Source organism: Mauremys mutica, chromosome 2 (assembly GCF_020497125.1).
Source record: "Mauremys mutica isolate MM-2020 ecotype Southern chromosome 2, ASM2049712v1, whole genome shotgun sequence".
Lineage (NCBI taxonomy): Eukaryota > Metazoa > Chordata > Testudines > Geoemydidae > Mauremys > Mauremys mutica.
The window spans coordinates 3,421,854-3,439,351 of NC_059073.1; the positions used below are offsets into that span (position 1 = coordinate 3,421,854).

General features: G+C 60.4%; 1 protein-coding gene across 16 annotated transcripts in view; it reads left to right on the forward strand.

Moving 5' to 3' along the window:
• Positions 1 to 16,934, forward strand: part of PLEC (plectin) — a 123,657-nt gene extending 106,723 nt beyond the window's left edge. For all 16 annotated transcript variants that reach the window (XM_045004895.1, XM_045004896.1, XM_045004900.1 and 13 more), the window contains 8 exons: positions 325 to 463; positions 841 to 1,197; positions 2,053 to 2,136; positions 2,478 to 2,582; positions 2,820 to 2,918; positions 4,568 to 7,948; positions 8,978 to 16,000; positions 16,796 to 16,934. In XM_045004895.1, coding sequence (XP_044860830.1) covers positions 325 to 463; positions 841 to 1,197; positions 2,053 to 2,136; positions 2,478 to 2,582; positions 2,820 to 2,918; positions 4,568 to 7,948; positions 8,978 to 15,313 — 10,501 coding nt within the window. In that variant the 3' untranslated portion in view covers positions 15,314 to 16,000; positions 16,796 to 16,934. The remainder of the gene's footprint in view (positions 1 to 324; positions 464 to 840; positions 1,198 to 2,052; positions 2,137 to 2,477; positions 2,583 to 2,819; positions 2,919 to 4,567; positions 7,949 to 8,977; positions 16,001 to 16,795) is intronic.
• Positions 16,935 to 17,498: the final 564 nt, after the last annotated feature.

The window sequence follows — 17,498 nt, forward strand, 5'->3', positions numbered from 1 at the left end:
AAAATGAGACCATTCGGGAGGCTCCAACCCCCCTTCTCCAAGGCAGGAGCCAGCCCCTTTTGCTTCGGGGGCCGGGGAGGGGAGCCACCCTCCCCGGCCCCCGACCAGTGTCAAGAACAGGCTAGCGGGGCTCATGTTCCAGCGGGCGTGTCTGGGACAATGCGATGCCAGCAGCCCAGGCTGGCCCCCATCCTGGCTCTGTGGGAGTGCTCAGCACAGGACAGGGGCTGAGAGGGGCTGGGGGTCGCCCCCCTGCCCCCCGCACAGGTCTCTTCCGTTCCCTGCCTTCTGGCTGCCCTGCGAGCTAATCTGCTCCTCCCACAGGTTGAAGACCATCAACCTGGTGATCCGCAGCACGCAGGGGGCGGAGGAGCTGGTCCAGAGGTACGAGGAGCAGCTGAAGGAGGTGCAGGCCGTGCCCTCCGACCTCAAGGAACTGGAGGCTAACAAGGCGGAGCTGAAGGTAACGGCCAGGGAGGCCCCCGCTTGCCCAGACAGGATCAGGTCCTTTGGGTGCAGCGTGGCTGTTCCCCAGGCCCAGATGTGCCTCTTACACAGACGTGGATCACAGGGGGGCCGGGCCCCGCCCCAGAACCGAGAGCGCATGGGGGCACAGGCAGGCACTGGGGCGGCACTGTGAGGAGAAGGGCGGGGCCCTGGCTGGAGGGGGGAGCAGTGCCCAGCAGCTGGCCAGGACCCGGGTCCAGAAAAGCAGTGGGGCTCCAGCCAGGGCTGCGTTCCCCAGGAGCATCGATCGCGTCCAGCCGGGGGTGGGATGGCAGAGCAGCGGGGGCGGGGGCGGGGAGGTGCCCTTTGCTGACCTGGCCCTGTGTGCCACAGAGGCTGCGTGGGCAGGTGGAAGGGCACCAGCCCCTCTTCAGCACCCTGCAGTCAGACCTGGACAAGGCCAAGGACGTCAATGAGCGGATGGTGAGAGGCCACAGCGAGCGGGACGTGGACCTGGACCGGTACCGGGAGCGGATCCAGCAGCTCCTGGAGCGCTGGCAGGCCGTGCTGACCCAGATCGACCTGCGCCAGCGCGAGCTGCAGCAGCTGGGCCGTCAGCAGCGCTACTACCACGAGAGCTACGAATGGCTCATCCGGTGGATCCAGGATGCCAAGCAAAGGCAGGAGCAGATCCAGTCGGTGCCCGTCACGGACAGCAAGAGTGTGCGGGAGCAGCTCCTGCAGGAGAAGGTAACGCCAGCGACGGGGCGCCCCCCAGGGACGCCCCCCAGGGACGCCAGCGACGGGGCGCCCGGCAGGGACGCCCCCCAGGGACCCCAGCGACGGGGCGCCCGGCAGGGACGCCCCCCAGGGACGCCAGCGACGGGGCGCCCGGCAGGGACGCCCCCCAGGGACGCCAGCGACGGGGCGCCCGGCAGGGACGCCCCCCAGGGACCCCAGCGACGGGGCGCCCGGCAGGGACGCCCCCCAGGGACGCCAGCGACGGGGCGCCCGGCGGGGACGCCCCCCAGGGACGCCAGCGACGGGGCGCCCGGCGGGGACGCCCCCCAGGGACGCCAGCGACGGGGCCCCCGGCGGGGACGCCCCCCAGGGGCCCCAGCGACGGGGCGCCCGGCGGGGACGCCCCCCAGGGACGCCAGCGACGGGGCGCCCGGCGGGGACGCCCCCCAGGGACGCCAGCGACGGGGCGCCCGGCGGGGACGCCCCCCAGGGACGCCAGCGACGGGGCGCCCGGCGGGGACGCCCCCCAGGGACCCCAGCGACGGGGCGCCCGGCGGGGACGCCCCCCAGGGACCCCAGCGACGGGGCACCTGGCAGGGACCCCAGCGACGGGGCACCCGGCAGGGACACCAGCGACGGGGCACCCGGCGGGGATGCCCCCCAGGGGCGCATGGGGCAGGGGAGCTGGTGGCTTGCTGGCACGGGGCAATGAAGCCAGCAGTGGCAGGATTCTGTTCCGCTGGCTGCTTTTCTCTCTGCCTGCCCATTGGCCTGAGTGGCTCGCCCCCCGGGGGCTGCCTGGAGCAGAGGGGTGAGGATGCTCCGGAGTAGGGGCTGCGGTGTTCATGAGTTGTCTCTCCCCAGAAACTCTTGGAGGAGTGCGACCGGAACCGGGAGAAGGTGGATGAGTGCCAGAGATATGCCAAGCAGTACATCGACGCCATCAAGGTGCGGGCCTGAGGCTCCTCCCACAATCCCACGCTGCTTCCTGGCCTGCCAGGCTGAGCCCTCTGCCCGCAGGCTCTGCAGCAGGAGCGCTGGCTCAGGCGGCTGGCGCCGGGCTGGGTTAGGGTTTAACATGGCAGCAGAGCTGGCCTGGGCGGAGTTCGCTCCCATCACGGCCCGGTGGCTCAGCGGGAGCCAGGGTACTCGTATGTCCCAGGAGACAAGGTTTCTCCCTAGCAGAGCCCCAGGCTGCGGGGTGCAGGCTGGGATCCTGCGGCGCCTGTGGAGGGGGTCGCTGGCTCCTGGGTCTCTGCCAGTCTCTGACACGGGCTTCTCTCCCCCAGGATTATGAGCTGCAGTTGGTGACGTACAAAGCCCAGGTGGAACCCGTGGCTTCCCCAGCCAAGAAACCCAAAGTGCAGTCTGCGTCTGACAGCGTCATCCAGGAGGTGAGGGGGGCTCCCTGGAGCAGCAGGGGCCAGTGCAGGGCAGAGCGGGGGCAGCTGGGCCTGTGGTGAGGAGCTGCCTCTGGACCTGAGCTGAGGGCTGCAGCCCTCCTCAACGTGCGGGCCTGGGGACTGGCGGGCCACGCCTGGGTCAGTCCCTGGTGTCTGGCGCCAGGGAGCCCATGGGAGGGGGTTGCCCTGCCTCGGAGGCACCCACTGACCTGTGTTTCCTGGCTGCAGTACGTGGACCTGCGGACGCAGTACAGCGAGCTGACCACTCTCACCAGCCAGTACATTAAGTTCATCAGCGAGACCCTGCGGCGGCTGGAGGAGGAGGAGGTAGGAGAGCGGGGGCGGGGGTGGCCCAGGGCCTGGCATGCATCTAGCTGCGTTGGTCTCGCTCCTTCCATAACAACAAGGAACATGGTCCATGTTAATACCCGTCCCGCATCACTAACGCCCAGCCCAGGCCTCTAACCCTCTGCTGATCTGGCTCTGGGTACAGCAAATGGATACCGCCCGAGGGCTCTGCTGCCTCAGCCCTGCCCCGGTGCTGGCCCGGGTCTGCAGGGCTCTGCTCACTCGGCTGTTAGGAGGGCACTTCCCAGATACACTTAGTACAGTCAGTGTCTGTGTGAGCATGGAGCTCGTCCTGCCGCGGGATCTCGGCTCCTCGTTTCTTCTCTGCTGTAACCTCTCTAATTCTTCATTTCCGCCCTGGGAAGAGGAGCCGCTGGGCCGGTGCTTTGTCTTGGGGGATGTTTGTGTTGGTTGGGATCTAATGGAGGGTAAAAATCCAGGATGACTCTGGGATTTCTGCACCAGGTACTCCCCTCTGCGCATGCTCCTCCTCAGCCTCCCTCTCTCCACCTCACCACATGGCCACAAGCAGCCTGCTCCCAGCACCTGCTCCCTGCGCCTCCTGCCTCGCCCCTGCCCCCTGCAGGACCTCCCCCAGGCCCTTCTCCCGACCCACCGGGCCAATGGGGGGACTAATGGAGACCTCACTAGAGTCCAGGCAAACAGGCGAGGGTGGGGCCTGAGCTCAGCAGGGCCCCTGGCTCTGGAAGCACCAGGCCCTTGGTCAGAGCTTTGCAGCATGCAGACGTCACCCTGCTCACCCTCAGCCCTCCGGATCAGCCCTGCTGCCGGGCAGAGCCCTGCGAGGTCGCCGCTTCCCTCTCCCTCCCCCCGAGAGGGCCCCGGGGAGAAGGGGCAGCTGTCAATCCGCTCCCAGACGTCCCTCCTGCTGGAAAAGGCAGCGTTTGCATGCGCCCTTGCAGGTCTCCTTCCTGCTCTACGGGGCCGGCTTGCCGGGGCTGTTGGGAGTGGGGTCCCCCAGGGTAGAACTCAAAGCTCTCTCCACACACTGTTCTGTCCTGGTGAGGAAAGGGTTACCCTGTGCCTCTGTTGCCCTCTGCCGGTCCCGTATCTCCCACGCTCTCTCCCCGCACTCCCGGCTCTGCAGCCTGACTGGGTTCCTCACTCGCCCCCGAGCCGACGGTACTTTTCTGCAGCTGTTGCTTTTGGGCTGGGGCCTCCAGAGGCAGAAGGCTCCCCGGGTGGCTGCCAGGGGCAAGGCCCGCAGTGGGCATGGTGAAGGTGTGCAAGCTGCTAGCTTCCTGTCTTCATTGGCCGTGGGCTTTGCTCGTGCTCCATTGTTTGCTCTTGCTTCGTTGGTCACCCTGCTTCCCGCACAGCCATCCCGCTTGCTGTGTCACAGTCCGTCACCCGCCTCCCCGAGCTGTACTAAGTGAGATATAGCAGTGCCGTGTCCCCTCTGTCTGCCATATGTCTTCCAGAAGCCAGCATTGCCACCTCTAGTCACGGGGAGAGCCGGGGGCTTCAAGCCATCCCCATGCCACACCCTCCACCCCCTGCCCCGGACCATCTCACATTGGGCGTGTGTGTGTGTGCTGCTGGTTCCGTGTTTTTCGTTGTGATTTCGTCTTCTCCCTTTTGTTTTCTCTGCACTCTTTCCCCTCCAGAAAGCCGTGGAGAAGCTGAAGGAGCAGGAGAGGAAGCGGCTGGCAGAGGTGGAGGCCCAGCTGGAGAAGCAGAAGCAGCTGGCTGAGGCGCACGCCAAAGCCAAAGCGCAGGCTGAGAGGGAGGCGCAGGAGCTGCAGCGCCGCATGCACGAGGAGGTCTCCAAGAGGGAGGTGGTGGCTGTGGACGCCGAACAGCAGAAGCAGAACATCCAGCAGGAACTGATGCAGCTGAAGCAGAACTCGGACACCCAGATCAAATCCAAGGACAAGCTGATCGAGGAGGTGGAGTACAGCCGCAGGAAGGTGGAGGAGGAGATCCACATCATCCGCCTGCAGCTCGAGACCTCTGAGAAGCAGAAGTCCAGTGCGGAGACTGAGCTGCGGGAGCTGCGGGCCCGGGCCGAGGAGGCTGAGCGGCAGAAGAAGCTGGCCCAGGAGGAGGCCGAGCGCCTGCGTAAGCAGGTGAAGGAAGAGACGCAGAAGAAGCGGGAGGCGGAGGAGGAGCTGAACCGCAAGGTACAGGCAGAGAAGAATGCGGCCCGGGAGAAACAGAAGGCCATGGAGGACCTGGAGAAGCTGCGCATGCAGGCGGAGGAGGCAGAGAGGAGGATGAAACAGGCTGAGCTGGAGAAGGAGCGGCAGATCCAAGTGGCTCAGGAAATGGCGCAGAAGAGCGCGGAGACCGAGCTGCAGAGCAAGCGCCTGTCCTTCGCAGAGAAGACAGCCCAGCTGGAGATGTCCCTGAAGCAGGAGCACATCACAGTCACCCATTTGCAGGAGGAGGCAGAGCGCCTGAAGAGGCAGCAGCTGGAGGCAGAGACATCCAGGGAGGAGGCAGAGAAGGAGCTGGAGAAATGGCGGCAGAAGGCGAACGAGGCCCTGCGCCTCCGGCTGCAGGCAGAGGAGGTGGCTCACAAGAAGACCCTGGCTCAGGAGGAAGCCGAGAAGCAGAAGGAGGATGCAGAGAGGGAGGCCAGGAAGAGGGCGAAGATGGAGGAGTCTGCCCTGCGGCAGAAGGAGCTGGCTGAGGAGGAGCTGGAGAAGCAGAGGAAGCTGGCAGAGGGCACCGCCCAGCAGAAGTTCTCGGCTGAGCAAGAGCTGATCCGGCTGAAGGCGGAGATGGAGAACCGGGAGCAGCAACGCCTGCTGCTGGAAGAGGAGCTCTTCCGCCTGAAGAATGAGATCAGTGAGGCCATTCATAAGAGGAAGGAGGTGGAGGAGGAGCTGGCCAAGCTGCGTGCCGAGATGGAGATCCTCTTGCAGAACAAGGCCAAGGCCGAGGAGGATTCCCGTTCTACCAGCGAGAAGTCCAAGCAGAAACTGGAAGCCGAGGCCAGCAAGCTACGGGAGCTGGCCGAGGAGGCGGCTCGGCTGCGCGTCCTGTCAGAGGAGGCCAAGCGGCAGCGGCAGCTGGCCGAGGAGGAGGCGGCCCGGCAGCGAGCTGAGGCCGAGAGGATCCTGAAGGAGAAACTGGCCGCCATCAGTGAGGCCTCCCGGCAGAAGACGGAAGCAGAGATCGCCCTGAAGGAGAAGGAGGCGGAGAACGAGCGGCTGAGGCGGCTGGCGGAGGACGAGGCCTACCAGCGCAAGCTGCTGGAGGAGCAGGCAGCCCAGCACAAGCAGGACATTGAGGAGAAGATCACCCTGCTGAAGAAGTCCTCTGACACCGAGCTGGAGCGGCAGAAGAGCATTGTGGATGATACACTGAAGCAGCGGCGCATCATCGAGGAGGAGATCCGCATCCTCAAGATCAACTTTGAGAAGGCATCGGCGGGCAAGACAGACCTGGAGCTGGAGCTCAGCAAGATCAAGAGCAGCTCGGAGGAGATCCAGCGCAGCAAGGAGAAGGCCGAGCAGGAGGCTGAGAAGCAGCGGCAGCTGGCCCTGGAGGAGGAGAACCGCCGCAGGGAGGCCGAGGAGAAGGTGAAGAAGATCTTGGCTGCGGAGCAGGAAGCCGCCCGGCAGCGCAAGGTGGCCCTGGACGAGGTGGAGCGCCTGAAAGCCAAGGTGGAGGAGGCCAAGAGGCAGAAGGAGCTGGCGGAAAAGGAGTCAGAAAGGCAGATCCAGCTGGCCCAGGAAGCAGCTCAGAAGAGAATTCAGGCCGAGGAGAAAGCCCACCTGGCTACTGTGCAGCAGAAGGAGCAGGAGCTGCTGCAGACGAGGCGCCAGGAACAGAACATCCTGGACAAGCTGAGGGAAGAGGCCGAGAAGGCCAAGAAAGCGGCAGAGGAGGCAGAGTTTGCACGTGTCAAGGCTGAGCAGGATGCGACCCTGTCCCGGCAGCAGGTGGAGGAGGCAGAGCGTCTGAAGCAGCGAGCTGAGGAGGAGGCTCAGGCCAAAGCCAGAGCCCAGGAGGATGCTGAGAAGCTCAGGAAGGAGGCTGAGCTGGAGGCGGCTAAGCGGGCCCAAGCTGAGCAGGCGGCTCTGAAGCAAAAGCAGCTGGCTGACGCCGACATGGAAAAGCACAAGAAGTTTGCAGAGCAGACGCTGAGGCAGAAGGCCCAAGTGGAGCAGGAGCTGACCAAGGTCAAGCTGCAGCTGGAGGAGACGGACCACCAAAAGAATATCCTGGACGAGGAGCTGCAGCGGCTGAAGGAGGAGGTGATGGACGCCATGAGGCAGAAGGCCCAGGTGGAGGAAGAGCTCTTCAAGGTGAAGATCCAGATGGAGGAGCTGATCAAACTGAAGACCCGGATTGAGGAGGAGAACAAGGTGCTGATCCTGAAGGACAAGGACAACACCCAGAAGTTCCTGGTGGAGGAGGCTGAGAAGATGAAGCTCGTGGCGGAGGAGGCTGCTCGCCTGAGTGTGGAGGCTCAGGAGGCCGCCCGCATGCGGAAGCTGGCGGAGGACGACCTGGCGCAGCAGCGGGCGCTGGCTGAGAAGATGCTGAAGGAGAAGATGCAGGCAGTGCAGGAGGCCACGCGGCTGAAGGCGGAGGCAGAGATGCTGCAGAGGCAGAAGGACCTAGCTCAGGAGCACGCCAAGAAGCTCCAGGAGGACAAAGAGCAGATGCAGCAGCGCCTGACTGAGGAGACCGAGGGCTTCCAGAAACTCCTGGAGGCTGAGCGCAAGCGGCAGCTGGAGATCATGGCCGAGGCCGAGCGCCTCAAGCTGCACGTGACGGAGATGAGCATGGCCCAGGCCAAGGCAGAGGAGGACGCGAAGCGGTTCAAGAAGCAGGCGGAGGAGATCAGTGAGAAGCTGCACAAGACGGAGCTGACCACCCAAGAGAAGATGACGCTGGTCCACACGCTGGAGATCCAGAGGCAGCAAAGCGACAGGGATGCGGAGAATCTAAAGAGAGCGATCGCTGAGCTGGAGAGGGAGAAGGAGAAGCTGAAGCGGGAGGCGGAGCTGCTGCAGCAGAGATCAGAAGAGGTACTGATTTTCCTGTTCCCCCCTTGCTGTCATGTTCATGCTGGGGGGCACCCTCCCCTTAGTGTCCTCACCACGCAGAACGGCAGCCTTGGGACAGCCAGCGTGGAGCTCCTCTGCTCGGACAGCTGATTGCCAGCCAGGGTCCACAGTTCCCTTAGTAACCGACAACCCCCCATACCCCACCTGGGCTGCCCACAGCCTGGTGTCAGCCGAGCTCCCAGGGTTGTTACGGGTGCAGTGTCAGAGGGGACATGGGCACAGACAAGGGGAGGATTTTCAAAAGCACCTCCATGGTTTAGCAACACAAGTGCCATCGGCTCTCGGGGGACTTGTGCTCCCGGGTCACGGGAGTGCTCTAGAAAACCTCACCCAAGGCACCAAGTCTCTGCTCCACGGACCCAGACTCTCAGCCTTGCTCCTGCAGCCTTGCTCCTGCAGCCTTGCTCAATGCAGTGCACTGCACGCGTGTGCAGTGCTAAGGCTCCAGCTGCAGTATGACCTGTAGTCGACCCTGGGCATGTATTTGAACAGAGGTTGCTTGTCCGTTACTGGTCTGGGCAGAGTCCATCCTCCCTGCACATGTTGTGCCGTTCTCCTGGAGGCACCGCATGTCCACTCCCTTAGCGCCAGGCACAGACGGTGACTCTAAGGTCCTTGGCCATTATGGACATTGACTCTGCTCCTTGGGATGCATCATGGGGCATGACTAGCTTTGCTGACCCCAACAGAAGAACAGTGTCCCTCTCCTGCTTCTTTAATCCAGTCTAGCGTGCAGTGATGCCCAAACTCCTCCTCCGCTTCCCACACCACACCACCAACACTAATGCACCGCAGGAGGCCGGCCCATGTACCTGCTAACATAAGCCCAAGGTACTAGCCTGTAATACGACTTGCTGCTATACCCCAAGCGTTTTCCTGCTAGCGCCCTCCCGCTAACGGTTATCCCTGTCCGCACCAGGTTTTTATGGTCTCTATTTGGGGTTAAGTGGGTTTTGGTCTAAGAGATGTTTCTTTGTTTCCCTACTCCAGATACAGACGGCTCAGCAGGAGCAGCTCCGTCAGGAGACTCAGATACTCCAGCAGAGCTTCTTAACAGAGAAGGATAGCCTGCTTCAGAAAGAGAGGTTCATTGAGGAAGAGAAAGCTAAGCTGGAGAAACTCTTCAAAGATGAGATGAACAAAGCTGAGAACCTGAAGGCAGAGCAGGAGCGGCAGCAGAAGCAGATGGAGCAGGAGAAACAGCAGCTGAAGGCCACCTTGGACGATGCAAAGAAGAAGCAGAAAGAGGCGGAGAAAAATGTCCAGCATAAGCAGGAGGAGCTACAGCAGCTGGAAAAGCAGCGGCAGCAGCAAGAGAAACTCCTTGCAGAGGAAAACCAGAAGCTAAGGGAGAAACTGGAACAGCTACAAGAGGAGCATAGGGCTGCGCTGGCCCAGACTCGAGAGATCATGATCCAAACAGACGACATTCCCGAGGATGCAGTGATTTTGCCTACCCAGCTGACTCCGACCAAAGCGGTGCCCAATGGCAGAGACGCCGTGGATGGCCTGGCTCAGAACGGGGAGCCGGAGTTTGCGTTTGATGGCATCCGGCAGAAGGTGTCTGCGGAGAAGCTGGTTGAGGCCGGCATCCTGGGCAAAGAGATCTTAGACAAGTTGGTGAAAGGGACGGTGACTGTGACTGAGCTTGCGCAGAGGGATGACCTCAGGAAATACCTGCAGGGCCGGAGCAGCATCGCCGGCTTGCTCATTAAACCCACCAACGAGAAGATGAGCATCTACAAGGCCATGAAGAAACAACTGCTGAGCCCAGGCACGGCACTCATCCTCCTGGAAGCACAAGCTGCCTCTGGCTTCATCATTGACCCAGTGAGAAACAAGAGGCTCTCTGTAAACGAGGCTGTGAAAGAAGGAGTAATTGGACCAGAGCTGCACAATAAAATGCTGTCTGCCGAGAGGGCAGTGACCGGGTACAGAGACCCCTACACCGGAGACAAGATCTCCCTCTTCCAGGCCATGACAAAAGACCTCATTGTCCAAGACCACGGCATCCGCCTGCTGGAGGCCCAGATCGCCACCGGCGGCATCATCGACCCCGTGCACAGCCACCGCCTGCCCGTGGAAGCTGCCTACAAGCGGGGCTACTTCGACGAAGAGATGAACCAGACCCTGTCAGACCCCACAGACGACACCAAGGGCTTCTTCGACCCCAACACGCACGAGAACCTCACCTACCTGCAGCTGATGGAGAGATGCATGACTGACCCTGAGACTGGACTTCTCCTCTTGCCGCTCACCGACAGAGCAGCCAAAGGAGGGGACCTGGCCTACACGGATCAAGAGGCCAAAGATGTTTTCAAGAAGGCCACGGTGTCTGCCCCCTTCGGCACGTTCAAAGGAAAGACAGTGACCATCTGGGAGATCATCAACTCAGAATACTTTACCGAGGAGCAGAGGCGAGACCTGCTCCGGCAGTACAAGACTGGCAAGATCACCGTGGAGAAGATCATCAAAATCGTCATCACCGTAATGGAAGAGAGTGAGAAGAAGAGCCAGCTGTGCTTTGAAGGGCTCCGCGCGGCCGTCCCTGCCGCCGAGCTGCTGGAGAGCAAAATCATTGACAAAGATCTCTACAACCAGCTGCACCAGGGCAAGAAGTCTGTGAAGGACGTGGCTGATGCAGATGCCATAAAGAGGTATCTGAAGGGCACCGACACCATTGCTGGCGTCCTGGTGGAGTCGACTGGGCAGAAGTTCACGCTCTGTGACGCCCTGAAGAAAAACCTGCTGAAGCCAGAGGCTGCCCTGCCGCTGCTGGAGGCCCAGGCAGGCACGGGGTACATCATCGATCCCGTTCGGAACGAGAAGCTCTCGGTGGACGAGGCAGTGAGAGCTGGGATTGTCGGGCCAGAGTTCCATGAGAAGCTGCTGTCTGCAGAGAAGGCTGTGACTGGCTACAAAGACCCATACACCGGACAGACCGTCTCCCTGTTCCAAGCACTAAGGAAAGGCCTGATCCCCAGCGATACCGGGCTCCGCCTGCTGGACGTCCAGCTGGCCACCGGTGGCATAGTGGACCCTGTGAACAGCCACCGTCTGCCGCTCGAGGTTGCCTGTAAGCGGGGCTACTTCGACGAGGAGACAAACAAGGCCCTGTCCACTCCCAGCGACGACACCAAGGCCTTCTACGACCCCAACACTCAGGAGAACCTCACCTACGCCCAGCTGCAGAAGAGATGCCGACCGGATAAGCAGACCGGCCTCTACCTGCTGCCCCTCTCAGACCAGGCCATCCGGTCACAGCAGGAGGAGGTCTACACTGACAGCCAGGCGAAGGAGTCCTTGGACAAGGCGACCCTGGAGGTGCCAGCTGGCAGCCTGAAGGGCAGGACAGTGACGATCTGGGAGCTGATCCACTCTGATTATTTCACCGAGGAGCAAAGGAGGGAGCTGCTGCGACAGTACAAGACTGGCAAGGTCACCATTGAGAAGATCATCAAGATAATGATCACCATCATTGAGGAAACGGAGACCAAGAAGCAGGAGAAGCTGATGTTCAGCGGCCTCCGAGCACCTGTGCCTGCTAGCGAGCTGCTGGAGTCCAGGGTCCTTAGCAAAGCCCAGTACGAGCAGCTCAAGGAAGGTAAGAAGTCGGTGAAAGACCTCTCTGAGACGGACTCCGTGAAGAGGTTCCTGCGGGGCAGCGACTGCATCGCTGGCATCTACATGGAAGACACGAAGGAGAAACTGAACCTCTACGAGGCCATGAAGAGAAACTTGCTGAGGCCAAGCACCGCTGTCACCCTGATGGAAGCTCAGGCAGCCAGTGGGTTCATGGTCGACCCCGAAAGGAACCAAAAACTGTCTGTCAACGAGGCTGTGAAAGCTGGTCTCGTTGGGCCGGAGCTCCATGAGAAGCTGCTCTCCGCGGAGAAGGCTGTCACTGGGTACAAGGACCCCTACTCTGGGAACACCATCTCCCTCTTTGAAGCCATGAAGAAGGGGCTGATCCTCAAGGACCACGGCATCCGCCTGCTGGAGGCCCAGGTGGCCACCGGCGGCATCATCGACCCCGTGCACAGTCACCGCCTCCCCGTGGAGGTGGCTTACAAGCGGGGCTACTTCAACCAAGAGATGAACCGGATCCTCTCTGACCCCAGCGACGACACCAAGGGCTTCTTCGACCCCAACACGCAGGAGAACCTCACCTACCTGGAGCTAAAGGAGAGGTGCATAGAGGACCCCGAGACCGGCCTGTACCTCCTGCCCCTGAAGCAGCCGGAGAAGCCCACCATGGTGGAGACGACCCACGTGTACACGGAGGCAGAGACCCGGAAAGCATTTGAGGAAACGCAGGTCAGCATCCCCGTGGGCAGCATGGCCGGTTCCTCCATGTCCCTGTGGGAGATCATGCAGTCAGACCTCATCCCCGAGGAGCAGCGGAAGCGGCTGATGGAGGAGTTCCGCTCCGGCCAGGTGACCAAGGAGCGCATGATCATCATCATCATTGAGATCATCGAGAAGACAGAGATCGTCCGGCAGCAGGACCTAACCTCCTACGACTTTGTCCGGCGCCGGATCACTGCCGATGACCTCTATGAGGCCAGGATCATCTCCCTGGAGATATATAACCTGCTGAAGCAGGGCTCCAAGACCATCCGAGAGATCCTGGAGATGGAGACCATCTGGAAATACCTGTATGGAACCGGCTGCATAGCTGGCATCTACATCCCCTCCACCAAGCAGAAGCTCAGTGTTTATCAGGCCCTGAAGAAAGGGCTGATCAGCCCTGAGGTAGCCCGCTCCCTGCTGGAGGCCCAGGCTGCCACTGGCTTCATGATTGACCCCATAAAGAATGAGATGCTGACGGTAGACGAAGCTGTCAGGAAAGGAGTGGTGGGGCCGGAAATCCACGACCGGCTGCTGTCCGCAGAGAGAGCTGTGACTGGCTACAGGGACCCGTACAGCGAGCAGAAGATCTCGCTCTTCCAGGCCATGAAGAAGGATCTGATCCCCGCCGAGGAAGCCCTCCGGCTGCTGGATGCTCAGCTAGCCACTGGTGGCATCATCGACCCGTTCCTGGGGTTCCACCTGCCCCTGGAGGTCGCCTATCAGCGTGGCTTCTTCAGCAAGGAGACTTGCGTCAGGCTCTCGGAACCCAGCGAGGTCCGGAGCTACGTGGACCCCTCCACGGACGAGCAGCTCAGCTACCTGCAGCTCCTCAAGCGGTGCCGGAAGGATGAGAACAACGGCCAGCTGCTGCTGCCCCTGTGTGACACCAGGAAGCTGACCTTCCGGGGCCTTAGGAAGCAGATCAGCGTGGAGGAGCTGGTGCGCTCCCAGGTCATGGACGAAGCGACAGCCCAGCGCCTCCACGAGGGCTTAACTTCCATCGAAGAAGTCTCCAAAAACCTGCAGAAGTTCCTGGAGGGCACCAGCTGCATCGCTGGTGTCTTCGTGGACTCCACCAAGGAGCGGCTCTCCGTGTACCAAGCCATGAAGAAAGGCATCATCCGGCCTGGCACAGCTTTTGAGCTGCTGGAGGCCCAGGCAGCCACTGGGTACGTGGTCGACCCCATCAAGGGCCTCAAGCTGACGGTGGAGGAGGCGGTGCGGATGGGCATAGTGGGCCCAGAGTTCAAGGACAAGCTCCTGTCAGCGGAGAGGGCGGTGACCGGTTACAAAGACCCCTACTCGGGCAAACTGATCTCCCTCTTCCAGGCCATGAAGAAGGGCCTGATCCTGAAAGATCATGGGATCCGTTTGCTAGAGGCCCAGATCGCCACAGGAGGCATTATCGATCCAGAGGAAAGCCATCGCCTGCCCGTGGAGATGGCCTACAAGCGGGGCCTGTTCGACGAGGAAATGAACGAGATCCTCCTGGACCCCAGCGACGACACCAAGGGCTTCTTCGATCCCAACACCGAGGAGAACCTGACCTACCTGCAGCTCATGGAGCGGTGCATCACCGACCCGGAGACCGGGCTGTGCCTGCTCCCTCTGAAGGAGAAGAAGCGGGAGAGAAAGACCTCGTCCAAGTCATCTGTCCGCAAGCGCAGAGTGGTGATCGTCGACCCAGAGACAGGGAAGGAGATGTCAGTTTATGAAGCCTACCGCAAAGGCCTCATTGACCACCAGACTTACCTGGAGCTCTCCGAGCAAGAGTGTGAGTGGGAAGAGATCACCATCTCCTCCTCGGACGGGGTGGTCAAGTCCATGATCATCGACAGGAGGTCCGGGCGACAGTACGACATTGACGACGCAATTGCAAAGGGCCTGATTGATCAGTCTGCCCTGGACCAGTATCGCTCCGGCACCCTGTCCATCACTGAGTTCGCAGACATGCTCTCTGGAAACGTGAGCGGCTTCCGATCGAGATCATCTTCTGTTGGGTCCTCTTCCTCCTACCCTGTAAGCCCAGCCCCTGCGAGAGCTCAGCTGACATCCTGGAGTGACCCTGCTGAAGAGACCGGTCCGATTGCCGGGATCCTGGACACGGACACCCTGGAGAAAGTGTCCATCACGGAGGCCATGCACCGCAATCTCGTAGATAACATCACTGGACAGAGGCTGCTAGAGTCCCAGGCCTGCACCGGAGGCATCATTGACCCCAGCACTGGGGAGAAATTCTCTGTTGCTGATGCAGTCAACAAGGGCCTGGTTGACAAAATCATGGTGGACAGGATCAACCTCGCTCAGAAGGCCTTCTATGGCTTTGAGGATCCGAGAACCAAGACAAAAATGTCAGCCGCCCAAGCCTTAAAGAAGGGCTGGCTGTACTACGAAGCCGGGCAGCGGTTCCTGGAGGTACAGTACCTGACGGGTGGGCTGATTGAGCCCGACGTGCCAGGCCGGGTCTCGCTCGATGACGCACTGCAGAAAGGCACGATCGACACGCGCACAGCCCAAAAGCTGCGGGATGTGAACACCTACTCCAAGTATCTCACCTGCCCCAAAACGAAACTGAAGATCTCCTACAAGGATGCAATGGACAGAAGCATGGTTGAGGAGGGAACAGGCCTGCGCCTGCTGGAAGCTTCCTCCCAGTCCAGCAAAGGATACTACAGCCCCTACAATGTCAGTGGCTCTGGCTCCACCTCTGGCTCTAGATCGGGCTCCCGAACAGGATCTAGATCAGGCTCCAGGCGAGGGAGCGTTGATGCCACCGGCTCCGGCTTCTCCATGACCTTCTCTTCCTCTTCCTACTCTTCCTCCAGCTACGGACGCAGATACACATCAGGTCCCCCGAGCGACGTGGATGCTGCTGAACTCACACTCGCCTTGTCCAGCCTCAACGGGAGCTGTGGATGGGAAGCAAACAGGAAGCTTCCCAAACTGCAGAGGCCTCAGCTGACAGTGGCATAAAGTCCCCTCCCTGCCTGCCCCGGCCCCCCAAAACACTGAGGAACTTTCCCATTTATCCTGCTCTGCATGTGGTAAAGCTACTGGCTAATCATCTGATTTATTATTTTTAAACCCCAATGTTCTTCCAAAGCAGTGCCTAAAGTTTAACCAAAAAGACAAGACTAATATATATTAATATATATGATTGTTGGGACAGTATTTGTATATTTAGCGACGAGAGAGAGAACACACCCCTCCAGCTCAGTAACCCAGGAGCTTGCTTCGGTTCGTACCATCTGCAGAGTAGCCGAAACCAGCCACCACCGAGCCGCTCCCACAGCCCGGCAGAACCTGCCGACAGTTTTGATCCTAACCAGCTAGTGACTTTTTTATTAACTCTGCCAGCTTCATGCCATGCCATCCCCAGAGGAGGAGAGGATACTGTCCCCAGCTCCTAGACCTGCTGCCCTCCCCTCTTCCCGTGAAAAGAGACTGACACCGTGGACTGACCACACCGTCCCTCTCAGCGCTTTGGCGCAGGACAGCAACCTCTGCACACCAGCTCTGGAGCCGTTGCCTGGATCCTTTCTGCTGCCCTTTGGCAGGGCGGAGGAGGAGGCTGCTGTCTGCTACCTGCCTCCTCCCAAGAGCTCCTCAGCCTGCCTCCCAGAACCTCCCCACAGCCGCTGTGGACTCAGCACTCAGACTGTAAGTGCATGCTGGGGCTGTGTCTATGCTTTCACAGAGCCTGCTGCCATGGGGATGGATCTGCCTGCCTCTCTGCTCCACAGCTTCACCCCCCAAGAGGTTTTACTTTGCATCTGCGCCTCCTCCTCCAGCCTGCTTGTTCGCTCTGACGCATTCCATCGTGCTTTGCTTGTCTGGCCCAAATAAGCGGGGGAATCTTACATTGCCGTGTGCTGCTGTTAGCCGGTGGCGATGTCTGCATGTGTCTGTCTGTCTGTCTGTCTGTCTGTCTCTGTCTCTCGCCGTGTATCTGGGAAGTGCCCTGTACAAGGCTGATTTCTTAGAGTGAATCATTAGACTAATGAATTGACAGGTATTTATCAGAACCCCCCTGCCTGCCTGGCAGCCCGGGCTGACCCAGTGCCTTGACAAACCAGCCCTGGTCTCTGTGTGCACACGTGCACGCACGCAAGGTTTCTGCCCACAGGACATAGAATATCAGGGTTGGAAGGGACCTCGGGAGGTCATCTAGTCATGCCAGCTGTGGTGGAAGCCTGCCAGACACACCCCTTCCCCTTTGCTAAATGAGGTTCTTGCAGAATGTCTGACCTTGGATCCAAAGCAAGAGGCTTGATAGCAGCTGCAAGTTTCAAGGTCTGCCTTGCTCAGAAGGGGTCGTAGTCCAGCACAGCAGCGTGGAGGTGCTGACTTTGTTAAAACTCCGGTTCTTACTTTCCTTTCTCACCTTGATTTCTTTCCCTCTTCATTCCTCTCCCATGTTTTCCCACCCGTAATGATGCTCTCTCTCTCTGTCAGACATCTTTTTCCAGTCCCACCAAAGAAGTCCCCCTGCCACTGGGAGAATTCCTTAGCTGGGTCTCTGACGTTAGCAAGTCCTGGATCAGTTCCCGGGGAGCCCCGGACTCAGCAGCTCCTCGGCTGTACTCCTCCACACAGGTAACTCCAACCTCTTTTGAGTCTCTGCGTTTGGAGCCCGGGCTTCTGCAAATCTAGGGCTGGAAACTGTGTTCCCCAGACTTTGGAGCACTGGAGTGTTGACATGCTTTGGAGCAGTTTGAAGGTGGGCTGGTTCCACGCGAACTAGCTTGTGCCTGTTGCTTTGCTCTCAGGAGGGCTTGGGGTAAAATAACCTACAGTTCCACACTGAATCGGTTCTGAGCGCCTGCAGCCCCCGTTGTCTGCAGTGACGTGAGCTCTCCTGTCGTGTTACCAGTCAGTGGCTCACGGTGTCAGGGGTGTTTTATGTAGTCTGAAGGGGCTAACGGAGAGAAGGTGCTAGCTTGCTGGGGGAGGGCGAGAGATGTGGACAGATGGGGCTTGGGTGAGCGAATCTGTGCAGCTTGCTTGACTCTGTTTGATGGTGTCATCTCATGAACGAATCCTCCCATCTCATCCCACCCTTTTCTTTATTTTGTTCACTTTATTGTAGCGTTGCTGGATGTCCATTCCAACTGTCCTCCCCGCTGCCGAGGAGCCTGTACCCCAGTGTTGGGGGGAA